Source organism: Argiope bruennichi, chromosome 7, assembly GCF_947563725.1.
Source record: "Argiope bruennichi chromosome 7, qqArgBrue1.1, whole genome shotgun sequence".
Classification (NCBI taxonomy): Eukaryota; Metazoa; Arthropoda; class Arachnida; order Araneae; family Araneidae; genus Argiope; species Argiope bruennichi.
In genome coordinates this window covers 125,380,239-125,398,899 of record NC_079157.1, presented here as the reverse complement: position 1 = coordinate 125,398,899, position 18,661 = coordinate 125,380,239, and the positions used below count along the sequence as shown (strand labels likewise).

The 18,661-nt window shown below is 26.7% G+C and overlaps 1 protein-coding gene across 1 annotated transcript in view; it reads right to left on the bottom strand.

The window, feature by feature from the left end:
• Positions 1–1,055: 1,055 nt before the first annotated feature.
• Positions 1,056–18,661, bottom strand: part of LOC129975223 (cullin-5-like) — a 53,559-nt gene continuing 35,953 nt past the window's right edge. Inside the window, exons 12-18 of the mRNA XM_056088246.1 lie at positions 17,763–17,894; positions 16,594–16,714; positions 11,846–12,018; positions 11,041–11,202; positions 9,585–9,703; positions 9,310–9,433; positions 1,056–3,731 (exon numbers count right to left, since the gene is read on the bottom strand). Of these exons, the coding sequence (XP_055944221.1) occupies positions 3,537–3,731; positions 9,310–9,433; positions 9,585–9,703; positions 11,041–11,202; positions 11,846–12,018; positions 16,594–16,714; positions 17,763–17,894 (1,026 nt within the window). The 3' untranslated portion in view covers positions 1,056–3,536. The remainder of the gene's footprint in view (positions 3,732–9,309; positions 9,434–9,584; positions 9,704–11,040; positions 11,203–11,845; positions 12,019–16,593; positions 16,715–17,762; positions 17,895–18,661) is intronic.

The window sequence follows — 18,661 nt, the reverse complement described above, 5'->3', positions numbered from 1 at the left end:
AAAATTTCTATCAAAAAATATTCAAGCATTTCAGATGCATTATACTGCTTAAATCTGAAGTAAACAATGTGCATGGACAAATTGTGGATTTGAATCTGAAACTTGCTTACCAACGAAATTATTTTAGGGAAGTGCATTTCTTAGCCTGATGTTTCCCTTACACAACTGTTAATGAAGTTTCAAAAATTGCACATGCAATAAGAATTTCATGCATTGACATACCAGGTAATGATCAGGATATTTTATTAAAGTGAGCATGGCATCTTCTTCCTTGTCTTTTCTGTATGTATTATATCATCATCATCATTAGAACTGCCTTACACCCACTCAAATCTGCACTGCCCCTTCAATAAGCTATTTTAGATTTTTTTTTATCTCGTAGGTCTACATTTCAAATTTGAATTTATTATTTCAAAACGGCTGATATTTTTATATCACTGGTTAGCATAAATGCCAGATACAAAAGATTTTACTGTCATGGTAGATATTACTTCCTACAAGTTGTAATATATTTTCTAAATAATTTGAATTTCACCATCTGCACACCTTTCAAAATAGTACTATTTTTTTTTTTTTCTTTTCTGTGACTGTAATTTCTGCAGTGCGAGTTATTTTAACATTTTGATGTGCACCTGCTTAATCAATTTAAAAAATAGATTAAAGACTGTAGGAATGATGCGTTTTTGTTGAGCTCAAATTAATAATTTCATAGTACTTTAAAATTTGCACAAATTGAAATACAATGAAGTCTGGGGGAAGGGGGCAGTAAATGGAGAAATTCACACATGTAATATTGCTCAAAATTCCCAATAATGTCACCGTATGAAAATTGCAATAATTATTGTATCTCTCTGCAAACTTAATACAACATTGTCATACCAAAAAAGCAAGAACCTGCTTCCATACAGCAACTTCTCTAATACATACTTATGCTGTTTCCCTGACACTGGATGATAATTAAATAAAGAAATGAAACAGAGAAAGAATAGTAGTTAGAATAGCAAATAAAACTATAAAAACTCTGAGCACCCAATCGTAAAATAATCACTACAAAGTAAAATTAATGATAAGCTTTACTACAATACTTTAGAAATAATAAGAAAATAAACATAATAAAGAATACACCCAAGAAATAAAAATGATTTTGATTTTTAAAAATATTTCACAGAATATTATACATATTATTTCACACCTGTTATTCACAATCATGATTTTTTTCATGACAACGGGAAGTGGTAAACTCTAAACAGTTACAAAAGCTTGTTTGAGTAATTTCATTGGAGCAAAAACATATCAGTCAATTTCTTTTTTCTCTTTCAAATAACATTTTAAGATTCTAAATCCAAGATAAAAAGGGAAGGGAATATCAAATTTTTTTCAAAAATATAAAATGAGTAGCTAATTATATGCAAACAGAGAGATGCACTATCCAAAGCTGTTTAGATTTAAAGGGGACGTTAGAATGCCAAATTTTAGAAATATTTGTTAGTCAAGTTTGAAAGCATTTGAAGGCTGATAAATGAAATTATTTCCAAGATTGGAATATACTTATACGATGTAAGCAATTATTTCTATTTGTGAAAGGAAATAAGTCTCTTGTCAAATCAAATTTCGAGATATACCTCACCTACCTTATTTCTTATATGGAGTATTTTTTTATTTAAGACTACATAAACTTACTTTATAGTTTAAAGACCTCAAACAAACATTTCTAAGTTTCAATATTATTTTTTTTTAATAGTGAAAATACATTACTACACTATTTATTCAAAAGTTTTTTTATTATTAGTGCAAGAAACTGCAGAATAAAATGTACACAAAATGTCAAATTAGCTTTAATTTCACCAATTTGTACTCTTTCATTCACCCTTTTTATTTACAGCTTCATTTACGAGTTCAAAAATATTTATTACAGCAATATCAATACAACTAAAATGGGCCAATTTACATTATTTGGTATGAAGAACTGAAAATCAACAAATCATTCATGAAAATATTCTGCAGAAGATTCATAAGCAATTTACACAGCAAATTGAAAAGTTTCATACCACATGATAAATAAGGAAAACAAATTTTTAATTATTTGTTACTGTACATTCTAACCATTCCCTTAATGCTACAAAGTACAATTGCTAAATACATACAAATTTCATTTTAAAAAATCAATTAAAAAATTCTTCATAATTTGAATATGTTGTAAACTACAGTCAGCATAAGTGCAATAAAAAAAAGTTTCAAGCAACAAGTGGGGATAGATTTATAACACTGATTCAAGAATTATAAGCCTAGAACCAAAGATGAATCCAAATTTTCATAATTCAAATGATAATCATTAAAATGAAATGCTTTTTAAAAGTCATGTAGGACAGGAATTGTACATGACTAATCGAAAGAATAACAGCTAAATTATTAGAAGAAAGTTTTACGAAATCCAGGATCACTTTTTAATTAGAAATTAAATATAAATGTACATTTGGGATGTTGCTAAATTATTAAAATAAATATTAAAAAAAAAAGTGTAATACAAAAAAACAAAGAAAGAGGAAGAAACTGGACAAAACTTTATGACGGGAATACCTAAAAATTTATTTCAATAAGTTAACTGCAAAGAACACGGGTAAAAAACACTTCCTGGGTGAATTGAAAAATTCATAGGAACAAAGAAAGCAGCAAACAATTGTACACTACGAATATTACATTAAAATTATTAAATCAAAATGAGCCTTCACGTATGTCATGAATATTCTACTTCTATCACAGAAACAGTTTTTAAAACTTTAAAGATTTCATTAATAATTTTGAAATTATAACACAGTAAAATTCTATGTATGTTGTTTCCATAAAAAACATAGTAAAGATTTTAATTTTTGGGATTGAAGTATACATTAATATTGACAATTACCATTTCACAAAATATTCAAACCATTTTTTTCTCTCTTGCATATAGAAATGACAAGGCATTTTAAACATCAGGAAGGTTTAACACTACACTTATTTTCTTGTATAAACATAAATCTAATCACACAAACTAATTACATAGAAAAATGGACAAGATAAGCATTTGAACAATCATATAAATACACTTACATTTCCGGTTGGATAGCCACACAATTAGACTGAGGTGATGCAACTAGTTGATTTATAGTGATGGGGGGGGGGATGTTTTGATGCTACTGACAATTTTATTTTACGCGATTGAGCAGGTAAGTAAACATTATATCTTCCCATAAGCTTTCTTTGTTGTTCTTGAGCATGAAAATAGATTTAAAAAATAAACATTAAAAATTGGAAATCTAAAATCATGATCACATAAAAAAAAAAATCTACAGAAACAGGTCAAAATAATCAAGTAATTAAATGATTTAGACAATCCAGATTCTTTGATGCTGTAGAATTCTTTATAACAAGGTAAGCTAATGGCAAGAGAGAGAGAGAGAGAGAGAGGAGAGAGAAAAAAAAAATGCACATTCTTCCTTATACATCTTGGAGAGATTTACATAAATAGTTTAATTTGTGATCTACGGATGAAATGCCAATCACGCCATATAAATGAAGACATTTATATTTTCTTTGTCCCTTTTCATGTATTTGTGTTCAATGAGCCACTCAATTTGCTCTTTTATCATTTTCTTGGAGGGCAGAAACATGTTTTTCAGAATTTCAACCAGTTCTGTTTGAAGCTGTGCATTGGTGATACGCTTTCTCATCTTCATTATTTTCACTATTGCTTCCTATAAATTGAAGGGGAAAAGATGACAATTAATATTCTAAATTATAAGAAGGCTGTTTATTTAAAAACAAAGACATGGGAGAAAATATTAAAAATACTAGGTAATCCCACATAGCTATTACTATTATTTGCAAATATCATGTAGCAAAAATGATATATGCACTTAAGTGGAAAGAATCTTTAGTAAATCTGTTATAACACTTTATTATGAAAATTACTTAAAAATGAAGATTCAAATTATAATAAAACCTATGTATAATACCTATAACAATAAGCCTATTTAGTATGATATTTCCCTTTGGCCCCAGTAAAATTCCTATTTATTCACTGTACTACACACAGTGATAATTACTTTTCAGCTGCACCTGTCTACAATAAATATTTTTTTTCTTTAGAAGGCTGAAAATGCATATAACCTGATTTCCCCCCCCCCCTCCTTAGTAAACGAATGCTATTGCCAAGAAAAGGAATGGCAAACCAGTGGCATGTGTACCATTGATGACCTGTACCACATTATACCCCGACGGGATTTCATTTAATAAATTGAATTTGTCCCAATTTTATTGGTTGGAAATTGAAGAATTTGAAACGCAACTGACTGATTTCTAGTCAAGTTCAATATGGCTTGAAAAATTTATTGAAAGAGGAAAAAAGTTGGAATTGATTGAAACATAAGGATTAACAAGCAATATGACAGTAACGAAATTTTGGAAACATGGAATTCGATTCCAGAAATATTTAACTATTTGAAGAAGTTGCTCATGCTACTTTAATCATATTTTCATCTACTTATGCCTGCGAGTCATTATTTACAGAAATGAATAACATTAAAGACTCGTTTAGAAACCGTTTGTCCAATTCGGCATGCATTCAGCTAAAAGTAACACCTTACAATCTTAATATAAGATATTTGTCATCTAATCTGCAATAACAGAAGTCACACTTAGGTTACTTTAATTTGAATTACAAATAACTAAAACATTTACTACTATACAGTGCAAAATGTATTTTTTACTGAAAGAGTTTTGAGTCGTTAGTATTTAGTTTTATTATTTTCCCAATAATCACAAGTCAAAATTATTTGATGGCACATCTATACTTCATTGAACGTTTTTTTTAGAAAAACTGGCACGTTGATCAATAAGGTTCGCCATCTCTGGCCTAGAATATGAAATAACAAAAGAACAGAGTCAGCTTCTGTGTCCAGGTGTCGATTCTTTCACCATTTTGACTTTTTTGTCAAAATGATGAAAGAATCGACACCTGGACATTTTTTTTGACCTTTTTGTAGTTGCAGGATCAGGGGAGGCTGGAGAGTAATAACTGGAATATGTACAGGTGTTTATTGCTTATGGAATTACAACACATATACCAGAGACAGTAAATCCTCCAAATATTAGTTTCCTTCTCCTTTCTTTTCTTGAGTCATTCACTTTTATGATCCAGTCTACCACTCCAATTAATATGTATATGAAGTTTTTGTCTGATTTTTTTTTTTTCAAAGATATCTGGCCTCTAATCACTGCTCTCAGAGAAATCTGTTTGCTCTATGCACAGAGCTTAATTCTTTCCGTCCAAACAGTATTATAAGGAGGATTGGAGAGTAGCCTCTTTCTCCAAATCAATAGTGTTGAATCTTTTTATTCAAAGGTCTGACACCATTCACCTTGGACAAATCGAGCTTTCCTTGCAATTATTTTATATGTGTTCAAGTGGTGTCAATGTAAATTTACTGGCACTTAAAGAAAAATTAAAAATCTTCTTGGTACTTTATAGTGGATTTTCTGGAAAAAAATTAAATGGAAAACACAAAGGAAAGAAGCAAAGAGAGTAGCAAACAATATTTAAAAGTGTTGTTAATGATAATATTGACAAAGCTATCCTAAGATGGTTCCACATGTTGAAAAAGCAAAACAAAAACCAATAAATTTTGAAAATTTTTAAGGGAACAATTTCACACCTAGTAATGGATGGCTTACTTTTCTTCATACACCTCATAGGGTTGTTTTTAAAAGGAAAATTTAGCAGGAAAAAAGATGGAATAAAATTTATAAGCCATGTGTACAATCCAAATGAAATTGGTTTGCTGGCAAAGAGAAATATATCTTTTACATTGTAAACATGAGAAGAAATCGAAACAAAGGCTGACAGTCTTGTTAGGAACAAACAGTACTGAAACTGTTAAACTGAAATTATTAGTCACTGGAAAGTAATGAATTGAAGGTGCTTTAGAACTGTCAGTTTATCAGCTAACCACAAGAAAAATAAGATGGTTCAGATCATAGATGAAATCTTCAATAACTGGCTGCTTGATGTTGATAGAGATAAAGAAGAAAAAAATGCATGTGATTGGGTCTGCAGAAATTAAAATTGTAAAATCGAACGTGACAGCATTCATAATTTATCCATGGCTTCTAGTGCTTTCCAAAACTAAACTTTCTTTTTTCATTCAAAACTGTAGATTTTTTAAACCTAAACTATGATCTGTATTCAGCAGCATAAATGCTGAAGATTCCAGATGACCAAAGTGCCAAAGAGGATGCAACTAGATGTCCACAAAACAAAACTAATTTCTCTTGTGGATCTCTTACACTCTTCAAGAGTTTGTCGCAACAATACCAAATATTTTGAATACTTTTTTGAACTTGTTAGGGCTGAAATACATGTGCAGGCAAATAAAATAGCATTCTTTTTAATTTAATTTATCTATACTTATAATAAAGCTCAATGTGTGTGTGTTGGCGCTCTACAGGCCAGACCATTCAACCTACAGCTACCAAATTTGGCACGTGTATACCTTGGAGGTCGGGAATGTGCACCTGGGGGTTATTTTTTCGAATTTTTAATTAAAATTTTATTTATTTAAAAAATAAGCGAAATTTTGGTGTGTTTCTGCTATAACTTCCGAAAATATTACCGCATAAAAAAGATTTTTACATGAAGTTAAAGATCAAAAATTTATCTTTTAAATGATACCAATGTTTTAACCTTAAAATTAAATTTCTATTTTTAATGAATTTTAAATAAATATTTTAACTATATTTTTCAACAATTTTTTTTCGTACAAAATAAAAATAAAATTTAAGCTGCATGAGCACGTTTTGCATTCATGGGAAAAAATTAGCTTTTTTCAAAGTGTTGTCATCACATTGATTAAAGCTCCAACTAAAAATAAATTAAATCTTTTTGGAAATGAAATCTGCAAAAATATAATTTTCGGCACGTGTCTGTAGGAAATGAAACAAATATGAAATATTATTATTTTTTTAAAAATAAATTCAAGAAAAATTATTTCATGATCCTTTACACTTTCTATATTATTAATCCAATAAATCAGGTTTATTTTAAGGCAAGTTTTGTTTAATATGAACAGGATACCCATTCAAATCGGGGCCACACAGCTAATTTGTAAACCTTTAGTAAGACACAGATCTGCTAAAATGGTCTAAATGGAAAATGATTATATTTTATGTAACTTGATTCAATAAATGCTCTAATAAATAACGAATTTTTGATTTTACATAAAGCTTCTGCTGTTGAAATCACGAATAACAAAATGTTCTTGAAACACTAATATTTTAAATAAAAAGAGTTAATTTCCAATCAACTAAATCAATCACTTAAACTGACTGATTTATGAAAATTTGAATATCACTATTCAATAAAAAAAGGATAATTTTAGATTTTCCATCGATCGTTTCAAAGAAAATACGCCAATCAGCGCACAGTTTTCTCAAGATTAATTGGCCTAAGATTATGAAAATGTTGAGTTTTTCTAAATTTTTAACATTCAAAACTTCATAAATAAGTCTTAGTTGATCGTTGAAAATAGAAACATTCATTCATTTAAAATTTGGTGTGTCCAGAATATTTCTCAGGATCTGATACCTTACTGCATTAAATTTAGACTTCATAATTTTTGAAATATATTTATAGGCCCGAGCAAAATATTTTATGCTGAATCTGAGAAATTTTTGTTGAATTATTGTTTGAGACATTACATAAATTATGAAAAATATTTTGTAGTTCACATAAGACTTAAATACTGAGCGATTCTGTTTACAATACTCATATTCAATAATAATAATAATAATAATAAAATAACAATAAAAATGATAAAATAAAAAGCTTGGTTTCATTAAAAATACCTTTATACTAATTGCAATTTCAGCATTTCCACTTTAAATTAAAGTTGAAGTTTTATCGGAAGTGACAACACATTAGGAAAATATATATAGTAAATTGAACGAAATGATCTAAACAACAGTGTAAGTTTGGTATGACTATCAAAATTTGAAGATTAAAAATGTTTTGTTTGAGAATCTATAAATAGACCAGTTACTTAAAATATTTAATTGAAAATTGTAGTGAGCTGTAATATTGGCTAACCGGTTGGTCGCCAAAGGCGGCTAGTTAAAAATAAACATGATCATACTTCTATTTTAAATACAATTATATATATATATATATATTACTACTGTTGATAAAATTTTTACTTTGAAGTTAAATAATTTAAATTATAAAAAATAAAATTTGACACAAATTAAATTGTATTAAAACAATAATTTGTCCATGACAATACTTTATCTACAATTAATTCTACAGTAATAATACTGACAAGTTTCATTGCATATGTTAATATTATGATAAAGAATATTTACATTTTAATAATAAAAAAGATTGACTCTAAAAATTTAAATACCTTTCAAACAAAATTAATACTAAATATAAGAATTCTTTTAATTTTTTTTATAAACATTATTTGCTTGCTCTTATTATTTACACTTTCTCTTTCTCACACATATATAAATAATCAGAGTTTTGAATCTTCATTTAACTAAACATTATTTAATAAATGTTTCATTAATTAAAACTGTAATATATTGAAAAATTTACTTACTGTAATTGTAAAAAATATTTATGACAATGGAGTTTTTCATAAACAATTTGAATATTATTATTATTTTTTTAATTGAAGAGAATAGACAAATTTGTATGATCCTTCCTTCTCCCAAATGATTTTTAAGCTAGAGACTAGGTCATGATGGTTAATTAATCCCTCAAAACTACTTTTGCTAAGAACTATTAGCTCTTTATTTACCACATTATTTTACCATCAAACCTACAGTTTTATTTTTACATCATTAGATAAGTTTAAATTTAGAATAAGCCAAGAAAAGAAGAAAATCCTTTAAAATTAATCAAAATAAATAATTTAATTAATAATGAAAGATTTTTAGTTTATCTTTAGCTGATATCTATTGCTTGCTATCAGAGCTATACTCTTTTGAATATCGTCAGTAATTATGAATATATCAGCATGATTAAACAGCATTTTTAAGTACCATCAGCAAATAAAGGGTTAAACTGATTTTAAAAGGTCAATGGAATTATATGTCAAGTTACTAGTCAAAGGGCTAATTTACAGAATGTTATAAGAATCTGTTGATTTATTCACTTAATAACAAAAATGTGTAACTTAATATATCAAAAGCTTGAATCAACTCATGACTAAAAATCTGTTATCAATTAAAACTTTTGATCAATTTTTTATTTCAAAATATAAAATTATGCTTTACCTGTGTCCTAAGAATACGAAGTTGCACAATACTTTCATTATCTTCTTCTTTGCTTTTTTCTGTAGAGAGTTGCAAACGTCCAATCAAATTAAGTTTTCCTCTTCTCTGTGCTTTATTGTTCTTTCTGCACACAAATATTGATAGTCAAATAACTGAATAATTTTACATTTTCATACTTATTACGATTGATTTTGTAAGAGAAACTGAACAATTTATATTTAATTACATGATGTGACAAATCGGTTTAGAGTTTCTGTATTTAAAAAAATACTTACATCAAACAAAATTCCTGATTAACCCAAAATTGAGTGCTTTCATCAAAATCTTTTGGAGATTTAGCTTCAGGTAAGCAAAGGAGGAGTTGACGCTTTAATTTCGGGAAAGCAACCAAAGACTGCAGAAAAAAAAATAAGTAAGCCATCATTAATATTCTATTTTACAGAACACTTAAGGCAGATTCTTATAAAACATTCAGCTAAGCAAATCAAAGATTGACCTTTCAAACAAGAAACAGGCTTATTTCAATTATTTCATCATTATCATCTTATTTTTTTAAAATAGTATTTAAAATTTTTTTAAAAAAATTTATGTTTCCTAAAATTTTAGCTGGTTTTATAACATTTAATTTTTTATGGCAATATGAGACATCACACAGAGAGGGAGCAAAAATAGAGCTCAAAAGGTTGGAGATTTAGTGTTTGAAATTCTCATTTTTGAATTCCCTTACTGCTGAAACTAATAATGAATAAATCAATGAGTTATAATAATTTTTAAAACACCTTAAAAAGAAAAGAACAGTTTATTTTATTGACATTGGCTATTTTGATTTATTGCAAATATCGTCCCCCACCCCATAAAATATCTTGTGTCAAAGATATTTTACATGCAAAATAAATTTTTTAAACTGATACACAAGCTGAAATATAAATCTTTTGTCCACGATTATAAGGAAATAAAAATTTCATTCGCTTTATTCATTCTAAATTTAATTTTTAAAAAGCTCTGAGTTAAAATGACAAAAGAAAATGAAAAAAAAAAAGATGAATCCTCTAAAATGAGGTGTTTTATTTATATAATTAAAAGCCTATCAAAGTTTGGGCCTAAAAAGTGATTCAACTTCTAACTGCAAATATTTAAAAATTTCAATACAAAATTGTTTGTTTTAAAAACACAATGTTTCATTCAATTTTCAATATCTTTTCAATCTTCAATACTTAAAGAGTTAGAGAAATAAATATTCTATTCTTCCTCCATTTCTTTTCTCTTTGAGCAGGATGGCTCTTTATCAACTGCTGAGATTTTTCACTTTCTTCAAAAACTATATATCTCACCGTTTCAGATAAAATAAAAATTACTCCATTTTTCATGTTAATAGGATAATATGGGAAAGACTGACCATTGCTATAGTGATTTCTATTATTTCATAAACTAAATTCTGAGCATGCATTGTGTGACAATTTGTTTTCGTTTAGTTGTGTTTTATCAGCACCATTTACCTATCAAGAGTTTCAAAGCACTCCTATTATGATCATGCAATTACAATCAACAATTTTTAAATACTAACAGAAACTTTAATCACCAAACTTCCAAACAGCACTGCCAAAAATTCATTTGATCTCCAGTAAATTTAATATTAACTGGGATTGCATGCAGATATTTTCTATTATAAGATAAAAAAAATTATATTAATGAGAAAAGCTTTTCTAAATAATTTTTTTGACTATTACTTACCCACAATGTTCTTCTTAGTTCAGCATCAGGCAGTTCAGTTGCTAACCTAAGATTTTCAAATGATATCCGGTCAAAAGGCCTTTGATTCCACGCAAACAGGACAGCCATTTGAAAGGTTGTCACATCAAGATCAAATTTTCCAGCCATATTACTAAATGTGATCTACAAGAATGAAAATGCATCTACTTAATGTAAACCCTGAATAATTCTATTTTTTTTTTAAATATTTTTATTCATTTTACACTGTTTATCTTTAATGTCCACTAAAAAATTTATCAAAATTGAATGAAACTTGATAATTTCCATTTCATCATTTAAAGTAATAAATATTTTCTCAACTGTAATTACTTATGAAGTTAATAAAATTTACTTTCATCGCAACTTAAAATTTTTAAAAGTTTCCTTAGATGTTCAATTCATAAAACTATTCAAAATCATAAGAAATCCAAAATTAAATTCAATTTAGCACCAATAATTTATTGATTCTTAACATACAGGGCACATGAAACATTTTATTATTGTTGTCATCAAAGGATGATGAATTCAAAAAATTATGGACTTTATAATATAGGCACTCTTTAGGTGATACATTAGTGGTATACTATGCTACACTTTTGGAAAAGAAATGTAGCTTAAAATATAATTTTATTTATATTTTCATAAAAGCCATTAAATTGTCATATAAAACATTACTGATGAATTGAAATGATTCATGATTTATAAAAATCAAAAGTTTAAAAATTGCAATAATATAAATTAAACAAACCAAATTAAAAAATAAATAAATTATAAATTAAATGCTTACTGTTCCATTTGACATATGGTGGTACCATTGCAATTTACGGCCATTGTGTTTTTGTCTGTAAAAGTCTTCCACTTCAGGTATAAAATCTTCAAGTTCTAAAGGTAAAGATACCTGCACTCTTTCACTACCCCTTGCCCAGGCACCAGCATTCAAGATTTTAATATTAATAGCATCTAGAAAATAAATAAATAATAAAAAAAGCATGTTTCATGATGCTTATATGGTTATTAATTTGAATGAAATAATCAGACAAAATTAATACAATTTGTAATTAAGTTGTTGCAAAAAATGTTTCCATTAACTGTTAATGTTTATATTTTAAAGCCCACAATTCAGTAATATACTTTTATATTATGCTTGAAATATCAAGGTTAAAATTAAAAGTAGTCTTTTAAAATTTTTTTTTTAAATAGAAAGTTCAAAACATAACAAAATATTCTAAAACAAATAATAAGATTTGAAAATAAAGGGAAAAAATAAAAATTTTGAAACAATGTCATTTAAACTTCAAAATCTGGCTAATGGATGGTATTTCCAACTGAAATCTGCCCTGAGTGATTGATGTTGATTTGATAGGCAAAAGAAAAATCAAATAGAATAAATTTAGCTATGAAAGTAAAAATGTAACTGTTCTCAAATGACGACTAAGAGTACTCAGAAATTAAACCATAAAAAAAAAAAATACTGTTAATGCCAAATATGAAGCATGCAATTCAGATTTAAGTTAATGCATTATGGATATAGGGGATGAAAAAAATTATGTTAACACTGATAACACACACACACACCTCAAATAGTTTTAGTTATATGGGAAGTATTTTTTCTTCTTAAATAACTCCTAAATTTCGTCAAGATAACTTTAGAACCAAAATTTAGTTAATGAAGTGACCAATGACTTCAGACATTGTTAAAGAAAAATCCCGATGAACAATTAACGCTAGCAAACTATCCAATACCTGCAAAGTTCACAAATTGAAATGAGGATTATTGGTTGCAAAAAGATGTTATCATCATTATTGCTATTAATGACAAGATAGATCGTTTTAGTGGTAAAGAGCTGTAACCATAAATGATGAAACAGATGCATTAAAGAAACTTTTAGTTGCTGATATACTTGTGTGAATAAATTTTCATAATGAAGTTTTGATAATATTATTAATTGTTCACATTAAATTTCTTACCCTTCTTTTAAGACGCACTTTAATCCTTATTAAAAAATGCATAAGCAAAAATTCAATGCCTGCAGTTGATCTCATGGGATAATTTTTTTGATATTAAAAATTATGATAAGTGCTTCAACTGTGTATTAAAGGTTGTATAAATTTTAATTTAATTTTTCATAAAATTGTAAATAGAAAATGAAATAATTATAATTAAAGAATTAATAATTTATTACAAATTTATCAATCCTACTTTCTTTGTTTAAAAGGATACTTTATTAACTTATTCTTTCTACAAAAGCTAAATAGTTTTGTCTTTTGAAATAATGCAATTTTCAATCCTCAATGTAATAACCACAATCATCATTTTAATTTTATACACAGCCTTATCCACTTGAAAGGACAGTCTTTTGTCATAATTAAAATTACTAACATTAAAAAAAAAGTTTACAAAAAATTGCTAATTCAAGTAATTGAAGCACAGATCATACGTAGGATTCAAGATATAACACAGCATCCCTTCAAATAATACGTTACATGAAATGGTGTAGTCTTGATTTTACCGCAAACGATTTAAAACTCCTATTGACAAAACTACTTTTCAATACCCTTTCTCTTCATTTTAAAATTTCAAAACATTTTTTTAAGAATCGGCTATATTTATATCAAGCGAAAAGTGAATATGTGTCTTTTCTTCAAGATATCTCTCATTCTAAATAAATTTTTCAATTTCTAATATTTATTAACAAAAGATGCAATAAGCTCTTATTTCTTTCATATTTGGAAAGACCGATTTCCATTTTTTTTAGAAATTGGAATTTTATTAATAAAACTGCAACAAGGAATGTGCAATGTTCGTGAAGTTTCTCATTCTGAAGAGGGATTATTCCTCTTGTCTGATACACACACACGCACACACAGCCTATTATTTTTCCAGCACATCAAAAATACTAATTCAAAATTTTATACTGCTGAATGAATATTATACTTAATTTTTTAAAAAAAATTTACAGTTTTAGTATCAAGTATTAATTTAATGAAATAGTATATAATGCAAACATTTTATATTATTGCTTTCTTAACTTAAGCCGAAGATAAAAGAATATACAAAAATGCAAATGAAGCAATGAAATGTGATAATAGATACATCACTACTGAATCACAGAAAAAAATGCATGTCAGTCTATACTATACATGAACTTTCTCAAGCCAGTCCACTCTGATTAATAACGGAAGAATGCTTCCCCAGATTCTATATACAAACTTTACTTCCACAATTTCCTCAATACTTCAAAACTTTCTCAGATTCTTAAAGATAAGATAATGAAGTCATATGGAGGAAGATAAAATGCTTCCTCTTAAGAAAAAATTCCTTAGGATGATATTTTTCAGATGGCCTGTAGTCAGAGTATTTAAAGAATTTTAAACTTTTAAAAGTATATACTTTTCAAGCTTTTTAAGCTCTGAATTGAAATATAGTTAGCTAAATTTGTTATGTAAAAAAAAAAAAAAAAAGGATCACAAATTTTATTTGTTGTAAATCCTTGCCAAATTAAATAATAATAATAATAAATAAAAATCTAAATCCAGAGTTAAGTTACTCTCAAAACGAAGCTGAATTTGATATATAATTAAGATTTAGCTAAATATATATGTTTTTGCAATTGTTAGTTACAATGACAAATTTTGAGAACACCTACAGCAATTTTAAAGTAAATGGTTATTGCAATGCATTCAGATACAATATCAATATAAATTATGATATGTGTTTCTTTATTTGGTTTGATTATTATATGATTTGGATTTTAAAAGTCAAATTAAAGATACAAGCAAATTAAAATCACTTTCATTATTACTGAACCAAAATAAATGACAGAAGCAGTTCATGTTTGGGACATAGAATTTACCAAATAATAACATTATTAAAACCTCTTGATGGGTTAATGTAGCCGACTTTGAATTAATTATTTACAGTTCTAAACTAATAATCTAACCATCAGTTAAAACTAGAATGAAAGTTAAAAATAAAACAATTTTTACTATTTTTCATAGCAAATCAAAAGTGTAAATTAGCTATAATTTAAAATTACAATTTTGGCCCGAGTAACTTTTATCTGAATGAAGGTGATATGTTCTTATTCAACTCCAAGGTCATGGTAAAATTTAATTGTTTTCTGCAATTTTTTCTTTCACGAAATATAACAAGCTGTTTTGTTACTTTTTACATATACTTATAATTTTTACCAGCTTGAGACACAAAATAAACATATATTATCTTTGTTGCTTGAAAGTATTAATTTACATATTAATAGCTGAAGCATTAATTTTTTTTTTTTTTTTTAAAGCAGTTGTAATGGTTTGTACAAAATTGACAAAAACCTATACCAAAATATTTTAAATGTTGCATGCAGCAAGATAAAAAGATAGTTTTAACTAATCCCAGGATTGTGAATATCAAAATTTCAAACTGGGCAAAGCATCTATTAAAGATTATCTGAAAAAAAAAAAAAAAAAAAGGCAATCTTCATTTGTTAATTATGTGAAATTGTAGAAGATCCAGGCAACAGCAAATGCATCAAATTATAGTAAATTCTATGCCTGATCTCTTCAGTGATTAGAAAAATGAACCAAATTGTAACTAATCGTGAGTTGTAGGATCAGGTGACCTCAACTTATAATATTAAAGAATTGGTATATGTTGGCACTATAGTCCAGACCATTTGACATACAACTACTAAATTTGGCACATACTACCTTGGAGTCATATTATATATATATATATATATATATATATATATATATATATGAAATGCTAATTAGAATTTTAACTAAAAATTAAGCTGAATTTTTTTTGCAAAAACTCCTGGAAATAAAATTGCACAAAAATAAGTTTTACATTGCTTTAAAATTTGAAAAATTGTCTTTTTAATGATACCAATTTAATAGTCATTTCATTACATTGTTCCTCTGAAAGAACCATTTTCATTGTTTCATAAATTATGATCATTCAATTTTCTGTCATTGTTAAAAGTAAAAAGATTTTGTTTAATATATGTGAGTTGTTAAGTACAAAACATTAAAAAAAAAACATGCAGTTATAATCACATAATTAATGTAACACTTTAATGTCTAGCAATCTCATGATATCACGGATATGAAATTATATCTAAACTCATCTGATTATGAAACATTAAAAGAAGCATCACAAACAGGAACACAAAGGAAGCTTCAAGTTTCACCAAGATAAGATACTCAACATATAAATAATTCCTGATCCCAGGTTTTTTGACCCAAAACTAAGTGAATGACTATGCTTTAGATTTAACACCAATGGACTATTCTTCAAACTGAAGATTACTTAGGAACAAAGTAAACAAAATGAAGATATTTTCAGAAGGATTCCATAAATGCATAACAAATTGGGAGCAGAATAATATTTTGAAAAATACATTCTTATTAATTATTTTAAAAGTTCATGTTAGCTATAAATAAATAACTACTTCGTTTAACTATTAGTTAAATTTCATATATGACTATTTCTACATTAACCATAGTTATCCATAGAGCATGAAAAAGTCAATAACTTACCTGCTAAACTGCCTTTATGCCTATGAGTGTCTTTGAACTGTTGATTAAGATCTTCACTCACTTTAACATCCTGAAACATTCTTGCTAGCTTATTGACATAATCTGCAGGCATACCAACATCCTGTCCAGAAAACAAATAGATATTATTTAAAAATAAAATATATGCTCTGCAAAAACAACTAACAAACAAGCCATAAAAATTTCAGGTCTGACTGGAATACAACCATATAAATTGGAATTTTAATATTTATAACATAATTTATTATACTTTTTAGTTTAACATATTTCAGTAATTATATAAATAAAAAATTTTTTTTAATGTTAGAAATATACTAATTATTGATAATTCTTTCTAATTTGGATCAAAAATACTTCAATCAATTGTTATTTCCTTGTACTTAAATATTAATTAAATTTCTCTAAAATAAGAAAGATTATTTGATTTTCAGTGTTGCCATTCCCTTCAAAGGAAAACATTACAAACATTTAACACAATTTTATTTGCCTTCAAGTTGTTGCTTGCAATGTTTAATTATGGTTGAAATGAATTATTAACAATTTTTATTAGTTTATACTTTTTTATACATTGCACGATTTAAAAATTAATTGTTCTAACTCATACTCTTATTTTAACAAAAAAATTAAGTCCAAGATAAGATTTTACTCATAATACTTTACTTTTTAAAATATTTTACATATTTTTCAGATGTGTTTATGGTGACATGGGCATTATATCGAGTGCTAAAATTAAACCCACTTTAAACTTCTGCATACCATACTTATGTGAATAACTTTAACCTTTGTTCAATTATGTTCATAGAACATATGTTTTATGGAAATTAGCTAACTAAATTATAAGAAGATATTTTATGTAACTGTTTTTAGTTTATTAATAGCTTTCCCTAACAATGCTGGATAATTACAAATACAATGAAATCTTGTATTTAATTTTTTTCCTAAATGCACAACTGAATGGTGCATCTGATAAGAAATGAAAATTACAGTTAATCGATTACAAATACAATTAAGTAACTAGAAATATAAAAATATTGATTTGTCACCAATAACATAAATACAGGAAACTTCAAAATCTTAGTATATTAGAACGAGAATATATTTAAAAAAACTCTGTGTCGACATACCAAAATTTAAACATGAAATTAACTTACTCTAAGCCATTCAACCATATTTTCTTCTTTTTCACTATCAGCTGAAGAATCTAGTATTAAACGTCTGGTCAGATGGGCTTTGTGATACCGCATGAAGACATCCTTATTTTGAACGTATTTTAAAACTAACAGCTGGAAATTTTTTTAAATCATTAAATATTTAGGAATTTACAGAAAAATTTAAAGCAGAAATGGAAACATGTTGCTATGTCAGGAATAAATGAATCTAAGACATAATTAAAAATAAATAAGATGCATCTAAATCTTATTTCTGTACTATTTAAATTACATATTTTCAAATAAATATATTTTTGCAAATACAGAAGAAATTTTATTTATAAAGAGATTGAATTTTTACTTTCTACTATACCAAGAATAAATATAAATAATTTAATAAACGATAGCATAATCAAGATTTTCATGAATCTAAATAGCTTAAGTACGAAATGATGTTTTTCTGTGAGCATAATAGTAGGGGGGAAAAAAATCAATATGTGGTCTTCACATCAAAATCATATATTGATGTCAATTTGGAGGAAATTAATCAACAAAAAAAAAAAGTTGCTCTTATATAATGATTTAAATATAAGATTTTAACACTGTAATGTGTAAGAATACAAGAAAATCTACAGAACAACATTCCAATAAGTCTAACGTTATCAGACAAAGGAAACAAATGCAATAAAATTAAAAATACATTGAAGAAAATTTAATTTTATTCACATTTTCTTCATTATTAATATGTTTCAAGATTTCACTTCATTCACATTTTCTTCATTATTAATATGTTTCAAGATTTCACATATAGTTCTCTTCACCTTTACCATAAGTCATGCATGCTTGTTTGGGGGTATACAAAAAAGATTTTTTTTTAAAAAATAAGAAACTGAACTTAAAAA